General features: G+C 37.6%; 1 protein-coding gene across 9 annotated transcripts in view; it reads left to right on the top strand.

Annotated features, from left to right (window-relative positions):
• The window catches only part of KAT6B (lysine acetyltransferase 6B), a 190,055-nt gene that overhangs the window by 119,544 nt on the left and 56,436 nt on the right, over positions 1-14,075 (top strand). For all 9 annotated transcript variants that reach the window (XM_037055973.1, XM_037055971.1, XM_037055972.1 and 6 more), the window contains 3 exons: positions 2,917-3,025; positions 11,411-11,526; positions 11,768-11,849. In XM_037055973.1, the coding sequence (XP_036911868.1) occupies positions 2,917-3,025; positions 11,411-11,526; positions 11,768-11,849 (307 nt within the window). The remainder of the gene's footprint in view (positions 1-2,916; positions 3,026-11,410; positions 11,527-11,767; positions 11,850-14,075) is intronic.

Genomic DNA, 14,075 nt, shown 5'->3' on the forward strand with positions numbered 1-14,075 from the left:
GATTATGAGCATATTAGTAAAGAGTTATTGCTGCTGACAGAAAGATAATTTTTAAATATTTTCCTGAGAGGAGACAAGGGTGGTGGCAGGTAGTGCAGGTGAGGAATAGCCTTTAAAAAAGAATGACTTGTGTTTAAATCCTAGCTCCGCAGATGAGCCAGCGCAAGTTTAGAAAAGTTACTTAACTTCTCAGATCCTCCATTTTCTGACTAAAATGAGTGGAGTAACATGCATTCCTAGCAGGATTGTTACAATGATTAAACGCGATAGTGTATGCGTGGCCTGTAGCCTCGCAGCCGCTTCATGACCATATCATGGGAGATGAGCAGGACGCGCTTCCTAAGCAGTCTGCAGAGTTCAGATCCATTCTCGGTGTTCATTCTCGAAATTAGCTTGAAATATTCAAGCATGTTGATAGGAAAATGTGATCAACAGGTTAGCTGACTGTGACATTTCAAAGAAAGGAATTAAGAATTGGCAGATATTTACAGGCTTCTTAAATATGATTTGTCTGTGGTAGACTTGCATAGAATCGGGTTGCCATGTATTCGGACCTGTGTCTGACTGCAATCCATTTTCATCTATTGCCAGGGATGATTTTTGAAACGGTTTATATGTAGTCTGATTGAGGATGGTGTTATCAGTAATTCCGTGGCCCATTTACATGCATTACTATAAAAGTTTCATTTCATACAAGTGACAATTTGTTTTAAGTTAATTGACGTGGCTGTACTGAGGTTAGCAAAAAAAGTGCTTTGAATTATCAATAATTCAGCAGGGCAGACATTTCTGTATAATGCAGTGGTTTTATAGAATATTGTGAGATAGTTATCCCTAAAATAAATGGTGGTGAGCATTCATCAGCGTGGTGGGGTTCACTTGAATGTACCGTAAAGTGATAGCATCTATGCTTTCTATTATTGGGCAGAGTATGGGACATCAGTCTTCCTGGTCATGAACTACTAGCAACCTTTGTCCTTTGTGTTACCTTTAGTTAAAAACGAAAAAATGAGTATGAATACTGGCTGATGGCCATGTGTTTCTTACAGCTAAAAATTCATCTGGGAGAGAAAAATGGTATTGCAGGTTTGGATTTGTTTCATTGCATGAATGATATGTGACATTTTGTAAATTATTTATCACTGCAAGGATGGCAGCAATGGCTTGAGCATTGTTATATCAAATGAAAGCAGGAATCCCATTAGTACAAGGACTTGGCTTTAGCTAGAATCTATCAGGGGAATGTTGTCATTTTAAAACCAGATTGTTCTTTTAATTGCTATTTAAAGGAACAAAAGTGTTCCCAAGGTACTGCAGTCGAGCAGTTGCAAGTAATAACTATGGATCCATAATTATGCAGTGCTGATTATCTGGCATTTAAAAAATTGTGGCTGGAGTCAGTGACCAATTTGTTGTAGCTTGTCTTTTTTGTTTTTTCTAGTACAAAGTGTTTTATACTCTGTTTTTTAACTGGGGCCTCAAAAAGACATTTGCATAGCTACCTCAGAAAGTGAAGCCTGTGCAAATTAAAAGAGCACATTATATTGAAAATAAGGGCAAGATAGTGAACACATATTGTATGATGAAATTAACAGCATATTCAACAATTTTGCAAATGCTTGGTCATAAGATAGATTCTGGTTTTCGGTGACGTGTTGTCACAGCTAACCAAGACATTTGTTGGAATCATAACCATTTGAAATATCTTTGAGATGAGGGGTTTTTGGGTTTTTGTGTTTTTTTTGTTAAACTAGCATATGTTTCTTTCATTTATTTGGTTAGGCACTCAAATACATTTTGAGTGCCTACTGTGCATCAGACAATGTATTAGGCATTTGGGATAGAGTAGCTGAACAAATGATGTTTATTCTGTGCTGATGTATATTTAGAAAGACCTAGCAAAATCTTGTTTTAGATTTACATTTAAAAAATTTGTGATTATACTGAGTTTTCTTGCCTGGAATTTTTGATTCATGACATTCAAATATAAATACATTATAGTTGCACTCAGCTGGCTGGCAGACATGTGTGAAGGCTTGCAATATGCAAAATTTTTAGTTTTCATACAGTTTTGGTTGTTCAAAATAAATGTGACCAGGTCTGTAGGCACAGTCAGCTATTCATACGGATGGGAATACTAGCGTTGCCGGTAGTCGTAAATAACAGCAGAGACACAAAATGTATGCAGATTTAGACATTGTTCAAAGCAATTTCCTCAGAGTTAAAAGGTACTGGGGGGTTAGGCAAATGTTTTGTTACTCTTTTATTAAAGTGGGAATGTCAAAGACTGAGAGTTTGTGTCCTTCGTGGCGCATGATGTAGTTTACTTCTGAGTATCTCGTGCCAGGAAGGCCTTGTTCATGATCTTTTGATCTTTTTAAGTGATGCTACATAATTTAAAAGTTCTTGCTTAGTCCTAATTCTGTTATTATGTCATCTCAAAAATACCAATATTTTCTATCAAATGTTTGATAGATAAATAATTGTTTTTTGATAATTTTGATAAAGTTCATCTCAACAATCTGACCTAAATAGATGATATTCATAATCTGGAATACTGAATATGTAGATGAATCAATTATCATAAGCAACTAGATTATGGGAACAATATGAGATTTTAAGTGACTCCTTAATGTTCATTAATGGAAAGTTATTCAATATATATAGATTTCATTGATTTAACAAAGATTACTTCTGAATCTCATTATTATACTTAAAAACATTATTCAGGTAATAAATACTTTAGTATTAAATAATTTAAGAGATTTTTTATTAGCAGAAAATGTTGATTTGAATACCTTATTCAGCAGTTTTTCTTTGTTAAAGAAATAGGTAAGAAGCTTTTGACTTTTTAATGTTTTGTTTTTAATTTTGAAATGGAAAACTAACAATATTTTTTCATTTTAATTGTCATAGCCCCGTGCTGATCCCATTCCAATATGTAGCTTCTGTTTGGGGACTAAAGAATCGAATCGTGAGAAGAAGCCGGAGGAGCTCCTTTCTTGTGCAGACTGCGGCAGCAGTGGTGAGTTGGTGGTTTCTGTGTTTGTACCTCGGCTCCCCGTTACAGCGACACGCTATTTCTCTGTCACAACTGTGTTCTTTAAAGCGATTATTTGGTAATAGCATACATTTTAAATTTTTAAAAGCAAGTGCAGAAAGGGAGGAAGAAGTATGAGTGTATTAGCACTGACACAAAGATATATATGTTTATATAACACTTTATATTAATATTTATAATTAAGCTTTGATTTTGTACCAGCATTGGTGATTTATTGTGGAGTATTCTACTGTGCAGGCAGATTCAGTGAGGAGAAATCTAAGTTTTCAAGCTGGACACAACTAGAATCACGTGTTTTCTATAACCTGAAGTCTCAATTAAGAGATATTTGAGTTGGAAAATATAGTGTTTCAGGTCATGACACCTACTGGTGAAATATAATATTACATCACAGCTCTGTGTGACTCTGAATGAAAGGGACAGTCTTCTGGAAACTGCAATGATAGAATCAAGAAATCATCAGGCATGAAAGAAATTCAAATTGCCTAGAATCATGAATAAGAATTAAATTTAAAAAATTTTAAAAAATTGCCTAGAATCAGATAGGAAGAGTGGTTTGTGTAGAGGGTGATGTTGAAATCAAGGAATGCTGGGTAAGGACACCGGATCTCTGGCAAATTGCAGTACCTCCAGATGTTTTCAAGATAGCTGTCACTTCTGCCTGTTTCTCAGCATGACATTTTAAGACCACACCTCCAGTTTTATAATGGAAATTAAAGGTCAAATTGCTTACATTAAAAGAATTTGTCTTACCAAGTCGGTCTTCCTTCTTCTTAAGCAGGTGATAGTTGTCTAGCTGAGATGTGTATATGGTTATATGTTATGTATCTGTCTATGCACATATATACATACTTATTTTTTAAGATTATATGTATTAATTTATTTTTAGAGGGGAAGGGAAAGAGAAAGAGAGGGAGAGACATATCAATGTGTGGTTACCTTTTTGTGTCCCCTACTGGAGACCTGGCCTGCAGCCCAGGCATGTGCCCTGACTGGGAATCAAACCCGTGACCCTTTGGTTCTCAGCCTGCTCTCAATCCACTGAGCTACACCAGCCAGGGCACATACTTAGATACACATATATCAACAGATTGAGTGGTATTTATTGGATTTTTAAAGTTAATCTTTGTACCTTAATCTTTAAATTTTCCTCCTCTCAGCTTACTGAAACTTTTCCCCTCAAAGTGTTGTTTAAAAATTCATAACTAACTACTATTTTTATAGTGATTGGTATCTTTAAAAACACCAACAGACCTGCAAAACATTTGAGGAAATCAGTGTTATGTAGTGCTTTAGAGCAAACTGGAGAGCCAGCAATAGCCCAGCTCCTCTACCTTGAGTTATTTCATTACCATTCTGAGCCTCAGTTTTTTCATGAGAAAATTGGCATCTACCCTCTTGGGTTTTGTGGTATTAAATGTGAGGGCACAGGGTCCGCAGCAACTTTGGTAAATGTACTGTAAATGCTAGCCAGTTATCTGGCATGTTTGATATTGGCGCCCTTAATTGCTGCAGGTAGTTTAAAATCTTATCGCCACTTTTGACAGCTGCTGGCTGCTTGAGTGGAGGAAATGTCTCACGCTGAGGCATGGCCATGTTGTGTAATGACTCTTCTTCCTCTGAGGAAGGTCTGACTGGATGGGCTGTATGTGATTCCGCAGCTCTCTGGACCTGACTCGAAGGGGAGAGCCTTGGAAATAAGACATTTCAAACTCTGCTTGAGAAATGCATTCTGACAGTCTTTTTGATGGGCTTTACAGATTCATTAAAATTCTTTTACCTGCCCCTGTTATCATAGGTAGTGACAAAAGGGCAGAGAAACATTATCTGTATGTTCAGTTTAATAAATTTCAACCCTACAATCTCCCTCTTTTATCCCGGTGAGGTAGTGCCTCACTCATCAGTTCTGACTCTGTAGTTATCTTTTGGGTTTTCTCACGAGGCTCATTCCGAATGAATTATTCTTTTGTTTAACTGCCTGATCAATTCAATGGTGTTCACTTGTCTAGGGTCTGCCCTTTGTGATTTTTAAGGTGGTACTTCACTGTTGTATTTCGTGAGTGTGTATTTGGGTGCTTAGACAGATTAAAGACGCTCTTAAGTGTGGGAAGAAAAGTTCCTTTTATATATTTCCTTACCTCTGGTGATACACTTACTTGAGTTGATAAGGAATTCGAGATCATTATCTTCTAGATCATAACTTCAAGGCCTCCTTCACAGGGTATAAAGGTGTAATTCTAAACAGGTAGATCTTAGATTTTCTGATGTAATCAATCTCCCTTCGTCTTTCCCAGGTTTGAAGACCTGCCAAAGGAGAGGCTTGATCTCCCTTATACTTAGAGGTCACTGAAATTTTCGCCCCCCTGAAAGCTTCTTACTTTTCTAGGGTTGTAGGTGTAGTGTTATGTTTTCTCTTTTCAAAAATACTCTCCTGTTTTCTTTTTTAACAAATGGAGCAGAATGGCCTGAGGATACTGTCTAGAAGGTGTACATAGCTAGAGTCATTTGGTAAGTCAGTTTTCCCCCCTCCCATCAGGCAGAAAGAGCCAGAGCCTTCAGAGATGAGGTGTAGGTCACAGCAGAAATTCAAGCCCTGGGGTCATCATCTTCCTTTGTGTGGGATAAAGGATGGCTCAGAGTGCTTCTCTGAACTCTGCAATGGGATCCGGCTCTCCTGTTGAGGTTCACTTAATCTCCCCTTGAGTGCTGTGCCAGTCTGGATTTAGCTACGTTAGTCAAAAAAACCATTGTTCCTAATTCGGGGACGTGCATTGTAGACATTTACTTCTCTGGTAGGTCAGATGAGTGGACTTTGTTGTTTGGTCTTTAAATAGAAGGATCAAAATAAAATATGGTTCTTCTTAGAGAGCTTAGGGAGAATCTTGTAGTTATAATGCTCTATTGTGACCCCTTGATTATTACAGGAAGAAGGAATCAAGTTGGCTTGCATGGCTCAACAGTGCCCTCTGACAATGGTGGGAGCCCATTGTCACTGTGCAGCCCAGCTTCTCGATTGGGGGTTACAGATTGGTTTGTACGCCTACTCGGTTTTATGGAAATGGCAACTGTCTCACACTCAGAAGAGTCCATTGGTTCTAGGATTGAATTGAGACCGTTTGTAGAGATCAAAGAAATCCCTACTATAAGATGTTTATGTGAAAAAAAAAATACCCAGAGCAGTATAAAACCGAGAAAAGGAAATAAAGATGGCAGCCCATAAGAAGGATTATTCTCAAATGTGTTTCCCATATGTGCCTGTTGGTGTTTAGCCGCCTCTACTGAAGTACCATTTGTATGATGTCATATTTAGACTCTGCTTAGATTTCATAGGCATGAGTAATAAATGGTTCCTTCTGCTTACATCATAAAGACAATTAGAAATTTTTTTATTTTTAAGATGGCTCGGTGCCACAAATGGGCAGTGTTGTCTTTAATTTTGTGTGTGTGTGTGTGTGTGTGTGTTTGCTAAAAGTTCCTTTGAAACAATGATTCAGGCTTGCAGGTACTGAAAATACAAGGTGAGGTGCATAGTGCAAGGAGCCCCAGCTGTGGTGGTGCAGCTCTCCCCTGCTCGCCAGCTGTGTGACCGTGGTTTTCCGTATCTGTGAGATGCAAAGGGTAACATCTGTGCCCTGTATCCACAAGGCTGTTGTGAGGATCCAGTGAGATAATGATATGAAGATTATCAGTAACTGTAAAACATTCCACAAATGTGAAGGATTATTCTAACCACTGATATGAATGTGGGAATCATCAAATAGTCTTCAGGTCTATGGGAATGTTGGGACTAGAAAGTGATTTTACTTGACTTTCATGGATCAGCCTACTTTGAAATTAACACTGTTATATTCTCTTTGCCTCATTAAGACCAAATTATCTTTAATTAGCTTCACATAAGTATTAGATATTATACCAAATGAAATTTTGTATCTGCTGCTCAGATTGCCGGGTGGTTAAATCTCACTTACAGATGAGTTGTGTGCATGTGTGTTTTCAAATTAGCAAATCTAAGATAAGTGTACAGTTCAAAATTACAGCATCATTCTAAGTGGAAGCTCATTGAAACTAGAGACAAAGAAAGGCTGCTGTGATGTAGCCGGGAGAGTAAGAAAAATCACCTTTGTACATTAAAGGGGTCGAGTATCGGTCCACCTTGAGGACACCTGAAATCTCTCCTGGCTTTGTTGCCTCCGTGTAGCAAAATCTAAAGGTCACCTTTTAGTCTTTGTCAAATATCTAATGGACATCTTTCAGTTCATACCAAATACTCCTCTCAGCCGTGTTTGACCTGCTGAAAGTCTTTTTCTTTTTCTTTGAAGTGTTTTTTTTCTCTGGCTTCTATGATACCATATTCTCTGTGTTCTCTCTCTACCAATTCCTTCCACGCTTTTGTTAGCTCCTTGGCCTTTCCCCATCCCCTCAGTGTTTCTTTAGACTTCTGACTGTGTTTTTTACTTTGCTTCATAGCTTCTCACCTCCAGACCCTTAGGTGTAAATGTGTCCATAGCTTCTCCATTTGGATGCCGCATAGGCCCTCAAAGTTAATGTCCCAACAGCTTATCAACATTGTGCTGCTCCCTCCACCCAAATACAGCAATCACAGCAAGAGCAACAGAAATCTCAGCAAACATTCACCATCTTGCTTCTCCTCAGGGATTTACCATTTTAGCCAATGACATATATCAGCCAGAGATTTGGGGCCATGCTTTATTTTATTCTCTCACACCAGGGAATCACCAAAAATCCGTTGATTTTCATGTACTAATACGTATTCTACATCTTCAGTATATCCACACACTCCCACCAAATCAACTCAGATCTGCTATTATAATAACCTAAATCTGCAGCCTTAGTTACCTTTTAAAATTATAACTTTAACCACAGAATTTTTCAGTGACTACCAAGTATCCTTGGGGGAAAAAAATCCAAAACTTTTAAATATATCCCCCCAAAACTCTTCTGGATTGGGCTCTTAAATGTATTCCACACCACTGTCACCTGTTATGTGTACTAGTTATATTGAAGCTCTTCCCTGCCCTTGAGTGTAACATGTTCTCCTCTCCCTCTGCACATGCTAGCTTCTCCCACCCTGCCCCACCTCTGGTCCCATCCCAGCACACTCGTCCTTCCAGTCTCCTCTTTAGAAAGGCCTTCGTCTAGCCTCCTGCTAGATTCTTGCATATCTTTGAGCCATCCCATTGTCATGTGTTAATCCTAGTTCTTGCTTACTTCTTGTCTGTCTTTTCTGCTAGATTACATGGTCTGAAACATGTGTCCTTTTTTTTTTCACTGTGTCTCAAATGGACAGGTGGTCGGGCAGAAAGCTAGTTCAAGAGACCCAGTGTTTGAGTTTCGTTAGTTTTCTATTGCTGCTATAGCAAATTCCCACAGACTTGTTGACACAATTCAGTTCCTTGTGTTTGTATGACGGAAATCCCCCCACACACCTTTTTTTTTTTTTTTTTTTGCTGGCTGTCAGTTAAATAACATTCCCTGCTCCTAGAGGCCGCCTATTTGCCTTTCCATTTCCTCCACACCTCTTCTTCCATCTTCAAAGCTATCAAAGTTTGGTGGAGTCCTTCTCTGGCTTTGAACCTCTCCTCTTCCTTCTTTCCTCTCATCTCAGTAACCCAGCTGGAAGGGATTCTCTGCTTTTAAGTACTCATGATTAGATTGCACTGAACCAGATAATCCAGGATAATCTCCCTGTCTCAAGGCCTGTACCCTTAGTCCCATCCACAAAGTCCCTCTTGCTACATCAGGTGATGTATTTACAAGTCACTGCTATTATGGCACAGACATCATTGGGGGCCAGTGCTCTGCCCACTACAGAAGCCCTGTTTTCTCCTCCCACAGTACTTCCTCCAAAAACTATTTCTACTGGTTTGTGGTTTCATTATCAGGAAATTATTTAATTTTAAGTAGTATTCCTTTGGTTTTGCTAGATAAAACCATTAAAAGCTTAATATGTTTGTAATAAGAATGAATGACTGAATAAATACAAATCACAACAGTAAACCAATCTCCAAAAAGACACCATCATGACTTGTGTCAGCAGAGAGAACCTGAATTTTAAAGGAAGTTGTTGAGCCGAATGACTAAATCGGAGATAGGAAGTTACATTATCAGTTGCATTGTTGTGCTACACCTAATTACTATAGATTATGCATTAGTACATCAAGACTCCGATATGTTAAAGTTAGCCATGAGAAAATAAAATGGAAATATTTCTTTATCCCTCAGCATCCCTTACAGAATCATACAGATTTAGAGCTGGCAGGGGTCTATGGCCAATTCTCTTGAACTAAATAAAGGAAAGATTACTACCTAAAGGAAAGACAGGTTGAAGATTTTCGAATTTGATGATGTAGCTTACGTGGTAGTGGTTGAGATATAGTATTGCTTGAAGTGAGTGAAATAAGAGGAAGAATATTCTGTACTCTTGATTGATAGTGGCTGAAGTCCATTAATTTTTAAAATATATAATTATCAAAAAGTATTTTTCATAGGATATCTGTGAGAATAGTAAGCTATAAAATGATGTGAATTACTTTAGTTGCTGAACATTAAGCTACAAAGTACAAAAGCAGATTTTAATGTAGAGAAAAATTTAGGGCATGAAATTGAGGTCATATGTTCTAGTGATGTATGACTTACAGGAAGTAATAAAAGGGGGGGAAGAAGTAAATGGTATACTTTTAGCTGATGGGACCCATTTTAAGGGTGGAATTTAAATTGCTTTTCTTTAAAACTTGAGTTTTTACCCCCCTTGCCATGTGAGGGGGGAGAAAACCTTGATCAAAGTGGACCTCTTCCGTTCTCCTTCAGAGTGTGCTTCTTAAAGTCCACCAGCAAGTTGTCTTTGTTTGCTGTTCCTGAGCAGAAAGAGGTGATTGATACCATTTTTATATATTTAAGCTTCTCCCCCGAGTTTATCTGAGTGAGAGAAGCCCTTGTAAATGAACGGTATGGCAGGTTAAATGCGTCTGCCTGGGTGTCTCCCTGCCTGAAGTCGTACTCCTGTGACAACATTGTATTTGCTCAACATCTTAAATACAGATGTTTAGAATTTTTTTTTAAAAAGCCTCAGGAATAGTATGCTTTTATTAACAATATTGATGATTGATTTTGAATGTCTTTACTTCAAAAAGCTAAATCTCCTGGTGGGTGGAATTTTATGAAGCACCTGTTAAGCTTTAGGGAGGAGGACCTTTTTGGCAGCAACCCAAAATATATATTTAAACAATGAGCCTGCCAAAGTCAGGAAATTATAAAACAGTTTTGAAATTGCAGAATCTGCTTTTTTTTTTATTACCCCTCAGGTTTCTTTTGCAGCTTGGTTATAAGTTCTTTCACATGGGATTTACCAATGTTCGTACTATTTTAAGACCAGATTTAGAAAAATAAAATCAAGTTTGGATATGTCAGGTTTACATGATAAAAGACCATCCGATTTTAAACTGAATTGCCTTCTCAAGAACATAGGCTCACTCCCCAAACCTTTTGGAGGAATTCATTGTTTATTACCGAGTGTAGCCCATCTGGCTTCCTTGAAAGGTGCTGCCCCTCGGGGTCTCAGGCTTTCCTCTGTGCGGGGAGAGCTGCCAGATGAAGAGTGTGCCCAACACGCTATGGAAAAGCCGAACACTCATAAAAATGGAGGAAACCTGCTGAGGGTATGCTTCTTGGTGTATTCGATTTGACCTGGATCTTTCAACATCTTAACTTTCAAATTCAAATTCACTGTTTCTGTTCTTACTTATAGAATTAAATTAAAAGACTAGGGTCAAGATGGCAACAGTATCTTCTCTGTATATTCCAGCAGTGGGATATTCTTTGTATGCTATTGGGTTATTATTGTTTTTTTGCATTTGCAGTTGTATTATGTTAAGCAACCCCAGTTTTTTACTTAGCAGACACTTAGGTTTTATGATTCTATCACACACAGAGAGCAGGAGTTATTTTAACTTCATTCCTCCCCTCACAGTCTGGCAAACCAGAAAACACAGGGTAAATGGCGGTTGACGATGATTCCGAGGGCAGGGGACGAACCAGAAGGCACAGGAGTGGGAACACAATCTAAGCATATGTTATCTTCAAGTTCTCCAAGACTTGAGATTGGAATTGGTATAAGTTTTCCCAGTTTCTCTTAGGAGAGACATTTGTACAGTCACTGTGGCATACAGAAAAAGGCAGAAAGGAAAGTATAATTTGGATTCTCTTTTTGTATTGTCAAGTTCTTAGGGTTCTTGGCTGGAATTATCATTATATATTAAATATTAGGGAATGAGAGTTTAAAAATATATAAGGCACCATTTCCATAAAGCAATTTGCTTTTCATGCTTGTAGGACACCCATCCTGTTTGAAATTTTGTCCTGAACTAACAACAAATGTAAAGGCCTTAAGGTGGCAGTGCATCGAATGCAAGACGTGCAGTGCATGTAGAATCCAAGGCAAAAATGCAGTGAGTATGGCTCTCCGTATCCCTCCATCTCCAAGTAAATGGTTAGTTTTCAGTGTTAAGGTTTGTATTTTCTGTAGACTGTTGCTATATTCTTTTGAACTTTTAAATGTAAAGATGCCAAATTTTGATATTGATCATAGTGCTCCTTTGTTATATTTTATTACTGTTAATTGGGTAGCATAAGAATTTGTGGCCTATTACAGTCGATTTCGGTCTCAGTCTCTAATATGTTACATTGCAGGATAATATGCTTTTCTGTGACTCCTGTGATAGAGGATTCCATATGGAATGCTGTGACCCCCCACTTTCCAGAATGCCAAAAGGTGAATTTTAAACCATATTTAAAATGTGCTTTATTACATACGTACTAGCTTTGTCCTGCTGTCTTGACAGCTCAGAGGTATGCTGGTTCCTTAAGCATTTTTGCATCTCTCCCACCTTCCTCATACTTATGGATTTAGCACAGGTTATGACCAGAGGAATGTAAAAGCATGTAGTTTGAAGGTAATGCATATAATAAAGACTCTAATTCAGGTACAGGGATAAAAAGACCATTCCTCTCCTGAAACTATATCTTTCTTAAAATAGGTTTAGATTAGGTAGGTAAAAAGTTCCCCCAAACTCCCTGTTATTGGTACTGTGTTCAGAGGTAAGACATTACCTGTTCTCAGCAATGGAGCAAGGGCTGTCAGGCTTTTCTTGACCCTTAGTTGCTGTTTTGACCATGAGCATCTGAACTGTCTTCTAAGAATATATCCATGCAGGATAAGAGTTTGTTTGTTTGTTTTTGTCTCTATTGTGTAGGTAAGCCTAGCTCAGTCTCCTTTTCCTCATTTTGTTTATTTGTGTATATAAAACATATATTTTAAAGATTTTATTTATTTATTTTTAGATAGAGGGGAAGGGAGGGAGAAAAAGAGGGAGAAAAACATCGATTGGTGTGGCTTCTGGCATGCACCTCCACCAGGGACCAGGCCCACAACCCGGGCTTTTGCCCTGACCGGGAATTGAACCAGTGACCTTTGCTCTGTGGAATGACACCCAACTGACTACTATAGCTGTCAGGGCTCATTTTGTAATATATTCAACATTAAAAATAACTTTGCCTTCTTATTACAAAGTTTGTACATTTTCATTGTGAAGGATTTGGAAAACACAGATTGACAAAAAGGAGCAAAAAGAACAACCAATTAGAAATTCCTTCTCTGCCCCCACATGCCCTTTTAAAAAGAAATAGGACATTCTTTGTATGTTTTTGTAACTTCCAGCATTTCCGCCTCATTTAATGTTTTCCTAAACATAGTTTTTAATGCGTGTATAGAACTTCATCATATGTAGAGCGGGGGTTACAAACCCCGTGACTGTGGGCCATAGATATGCTTTGTTGGCTATATATAAATAAAAGTAAATACTTAAGACTCCTCTAAATGCATTACAGAGGAGCTAGTACAATATTTTTTAAATTTTGAATTTGAGTTCTTTAGATAAGTATGCATGCTCTAATTTGCCCAATCTCACTACTCTTTGTTGTACTACATTCCAGCATGCTTTAGTCACATGTATTAATACCTGGTGTACATACTTGATTTTGCAACCCCATGTATAAAAAACCCATAACTTATTTAACCAATCTCCTATGGTGAGCATTACAAATGTTTTCAATTTTTCCATCCACAATTATTGCCTTAAGATAAATTCCTAGGGGAGGAATTGCTGGATCAAAGGCTGTGTACATGAAAGGTTGTATCAGTTTTCAGACCAACCACCAGTGTATGAGAATACCTGTTTCCCTGTGTTATGACCACACTCACCATTACTTTATTATATCAAGTCTAAGACGCACTTAAAAAAAACATTTTATTTTTAAAAAAAATTTTTTTTAAATTTTTTAGATTTTTATTTATTTATCTTTAGAGGGAAAGGGAAGGAGAGAAGGAGAATAATATCAATGTATGGTTGCCTGTCTTGAGTCCCCTGCTGGGAACTGGCCTGCAACCCAAGCATGTGCCCTGACTGGAAATCGAACCGCGATCGTGTGGTTTGCAGGCCCGCGCTCAATCCACTGAGCTACACCAGCCAGGGCTAAAAACACATTTTAACATCTTTGAAATCAGGTGCATCTTTAAGTCAGTAAGTCAGTAGTGTCTTAACATTCAGTGAAACAGTGTTCTTATTGAATATTTTAAATTACCAATTTGATAATAGAAAAAAGAAGTCTGATAATTTTTTTCTTTAAGTAGTGAAATTGAACATTTTTTGTATTTGATTATTGGCTGTTTGTATACCATCTTTGTAAAGTGTCTGTTTTATCCATTAATCATTTTTCTATTGGAGTTTTCACTTTTTTTATTTGCAGAAGCTCTTATATTTTTATTGCAGTTAAATCCATGATCTTTTTCTTTATGGCTTCAGTCTTAAGTGTTAATAATAATGCTTTAGATGATAGAAATATCTATGTATTTTTCCTGGTACTTATAATATTTAATTTTTTCAAGTTATAATATTTACTTGCGTAGATAGACAGCTGTGTGTTCCATTGCCATACTGAA

This window comes from Sturnira hondurensis, unplaced genomic scaffold (assembly GCF_014824575.4).
Source record: "Sturnira hondurensis isolate 20B ecotype Veracruz unplaced genomic scaffold, ASM1482457v3 Scaffold0008761, whole genome shotgun sequence".
In the NCBI taxonomy this organism is placed as follows: domain Eukaryota; kingdom Metazoa; phylum Chordata; class Mammalia; order Chiroptera; family Phyllostomidae; genus Sturnira; species Sturnira hondurensis.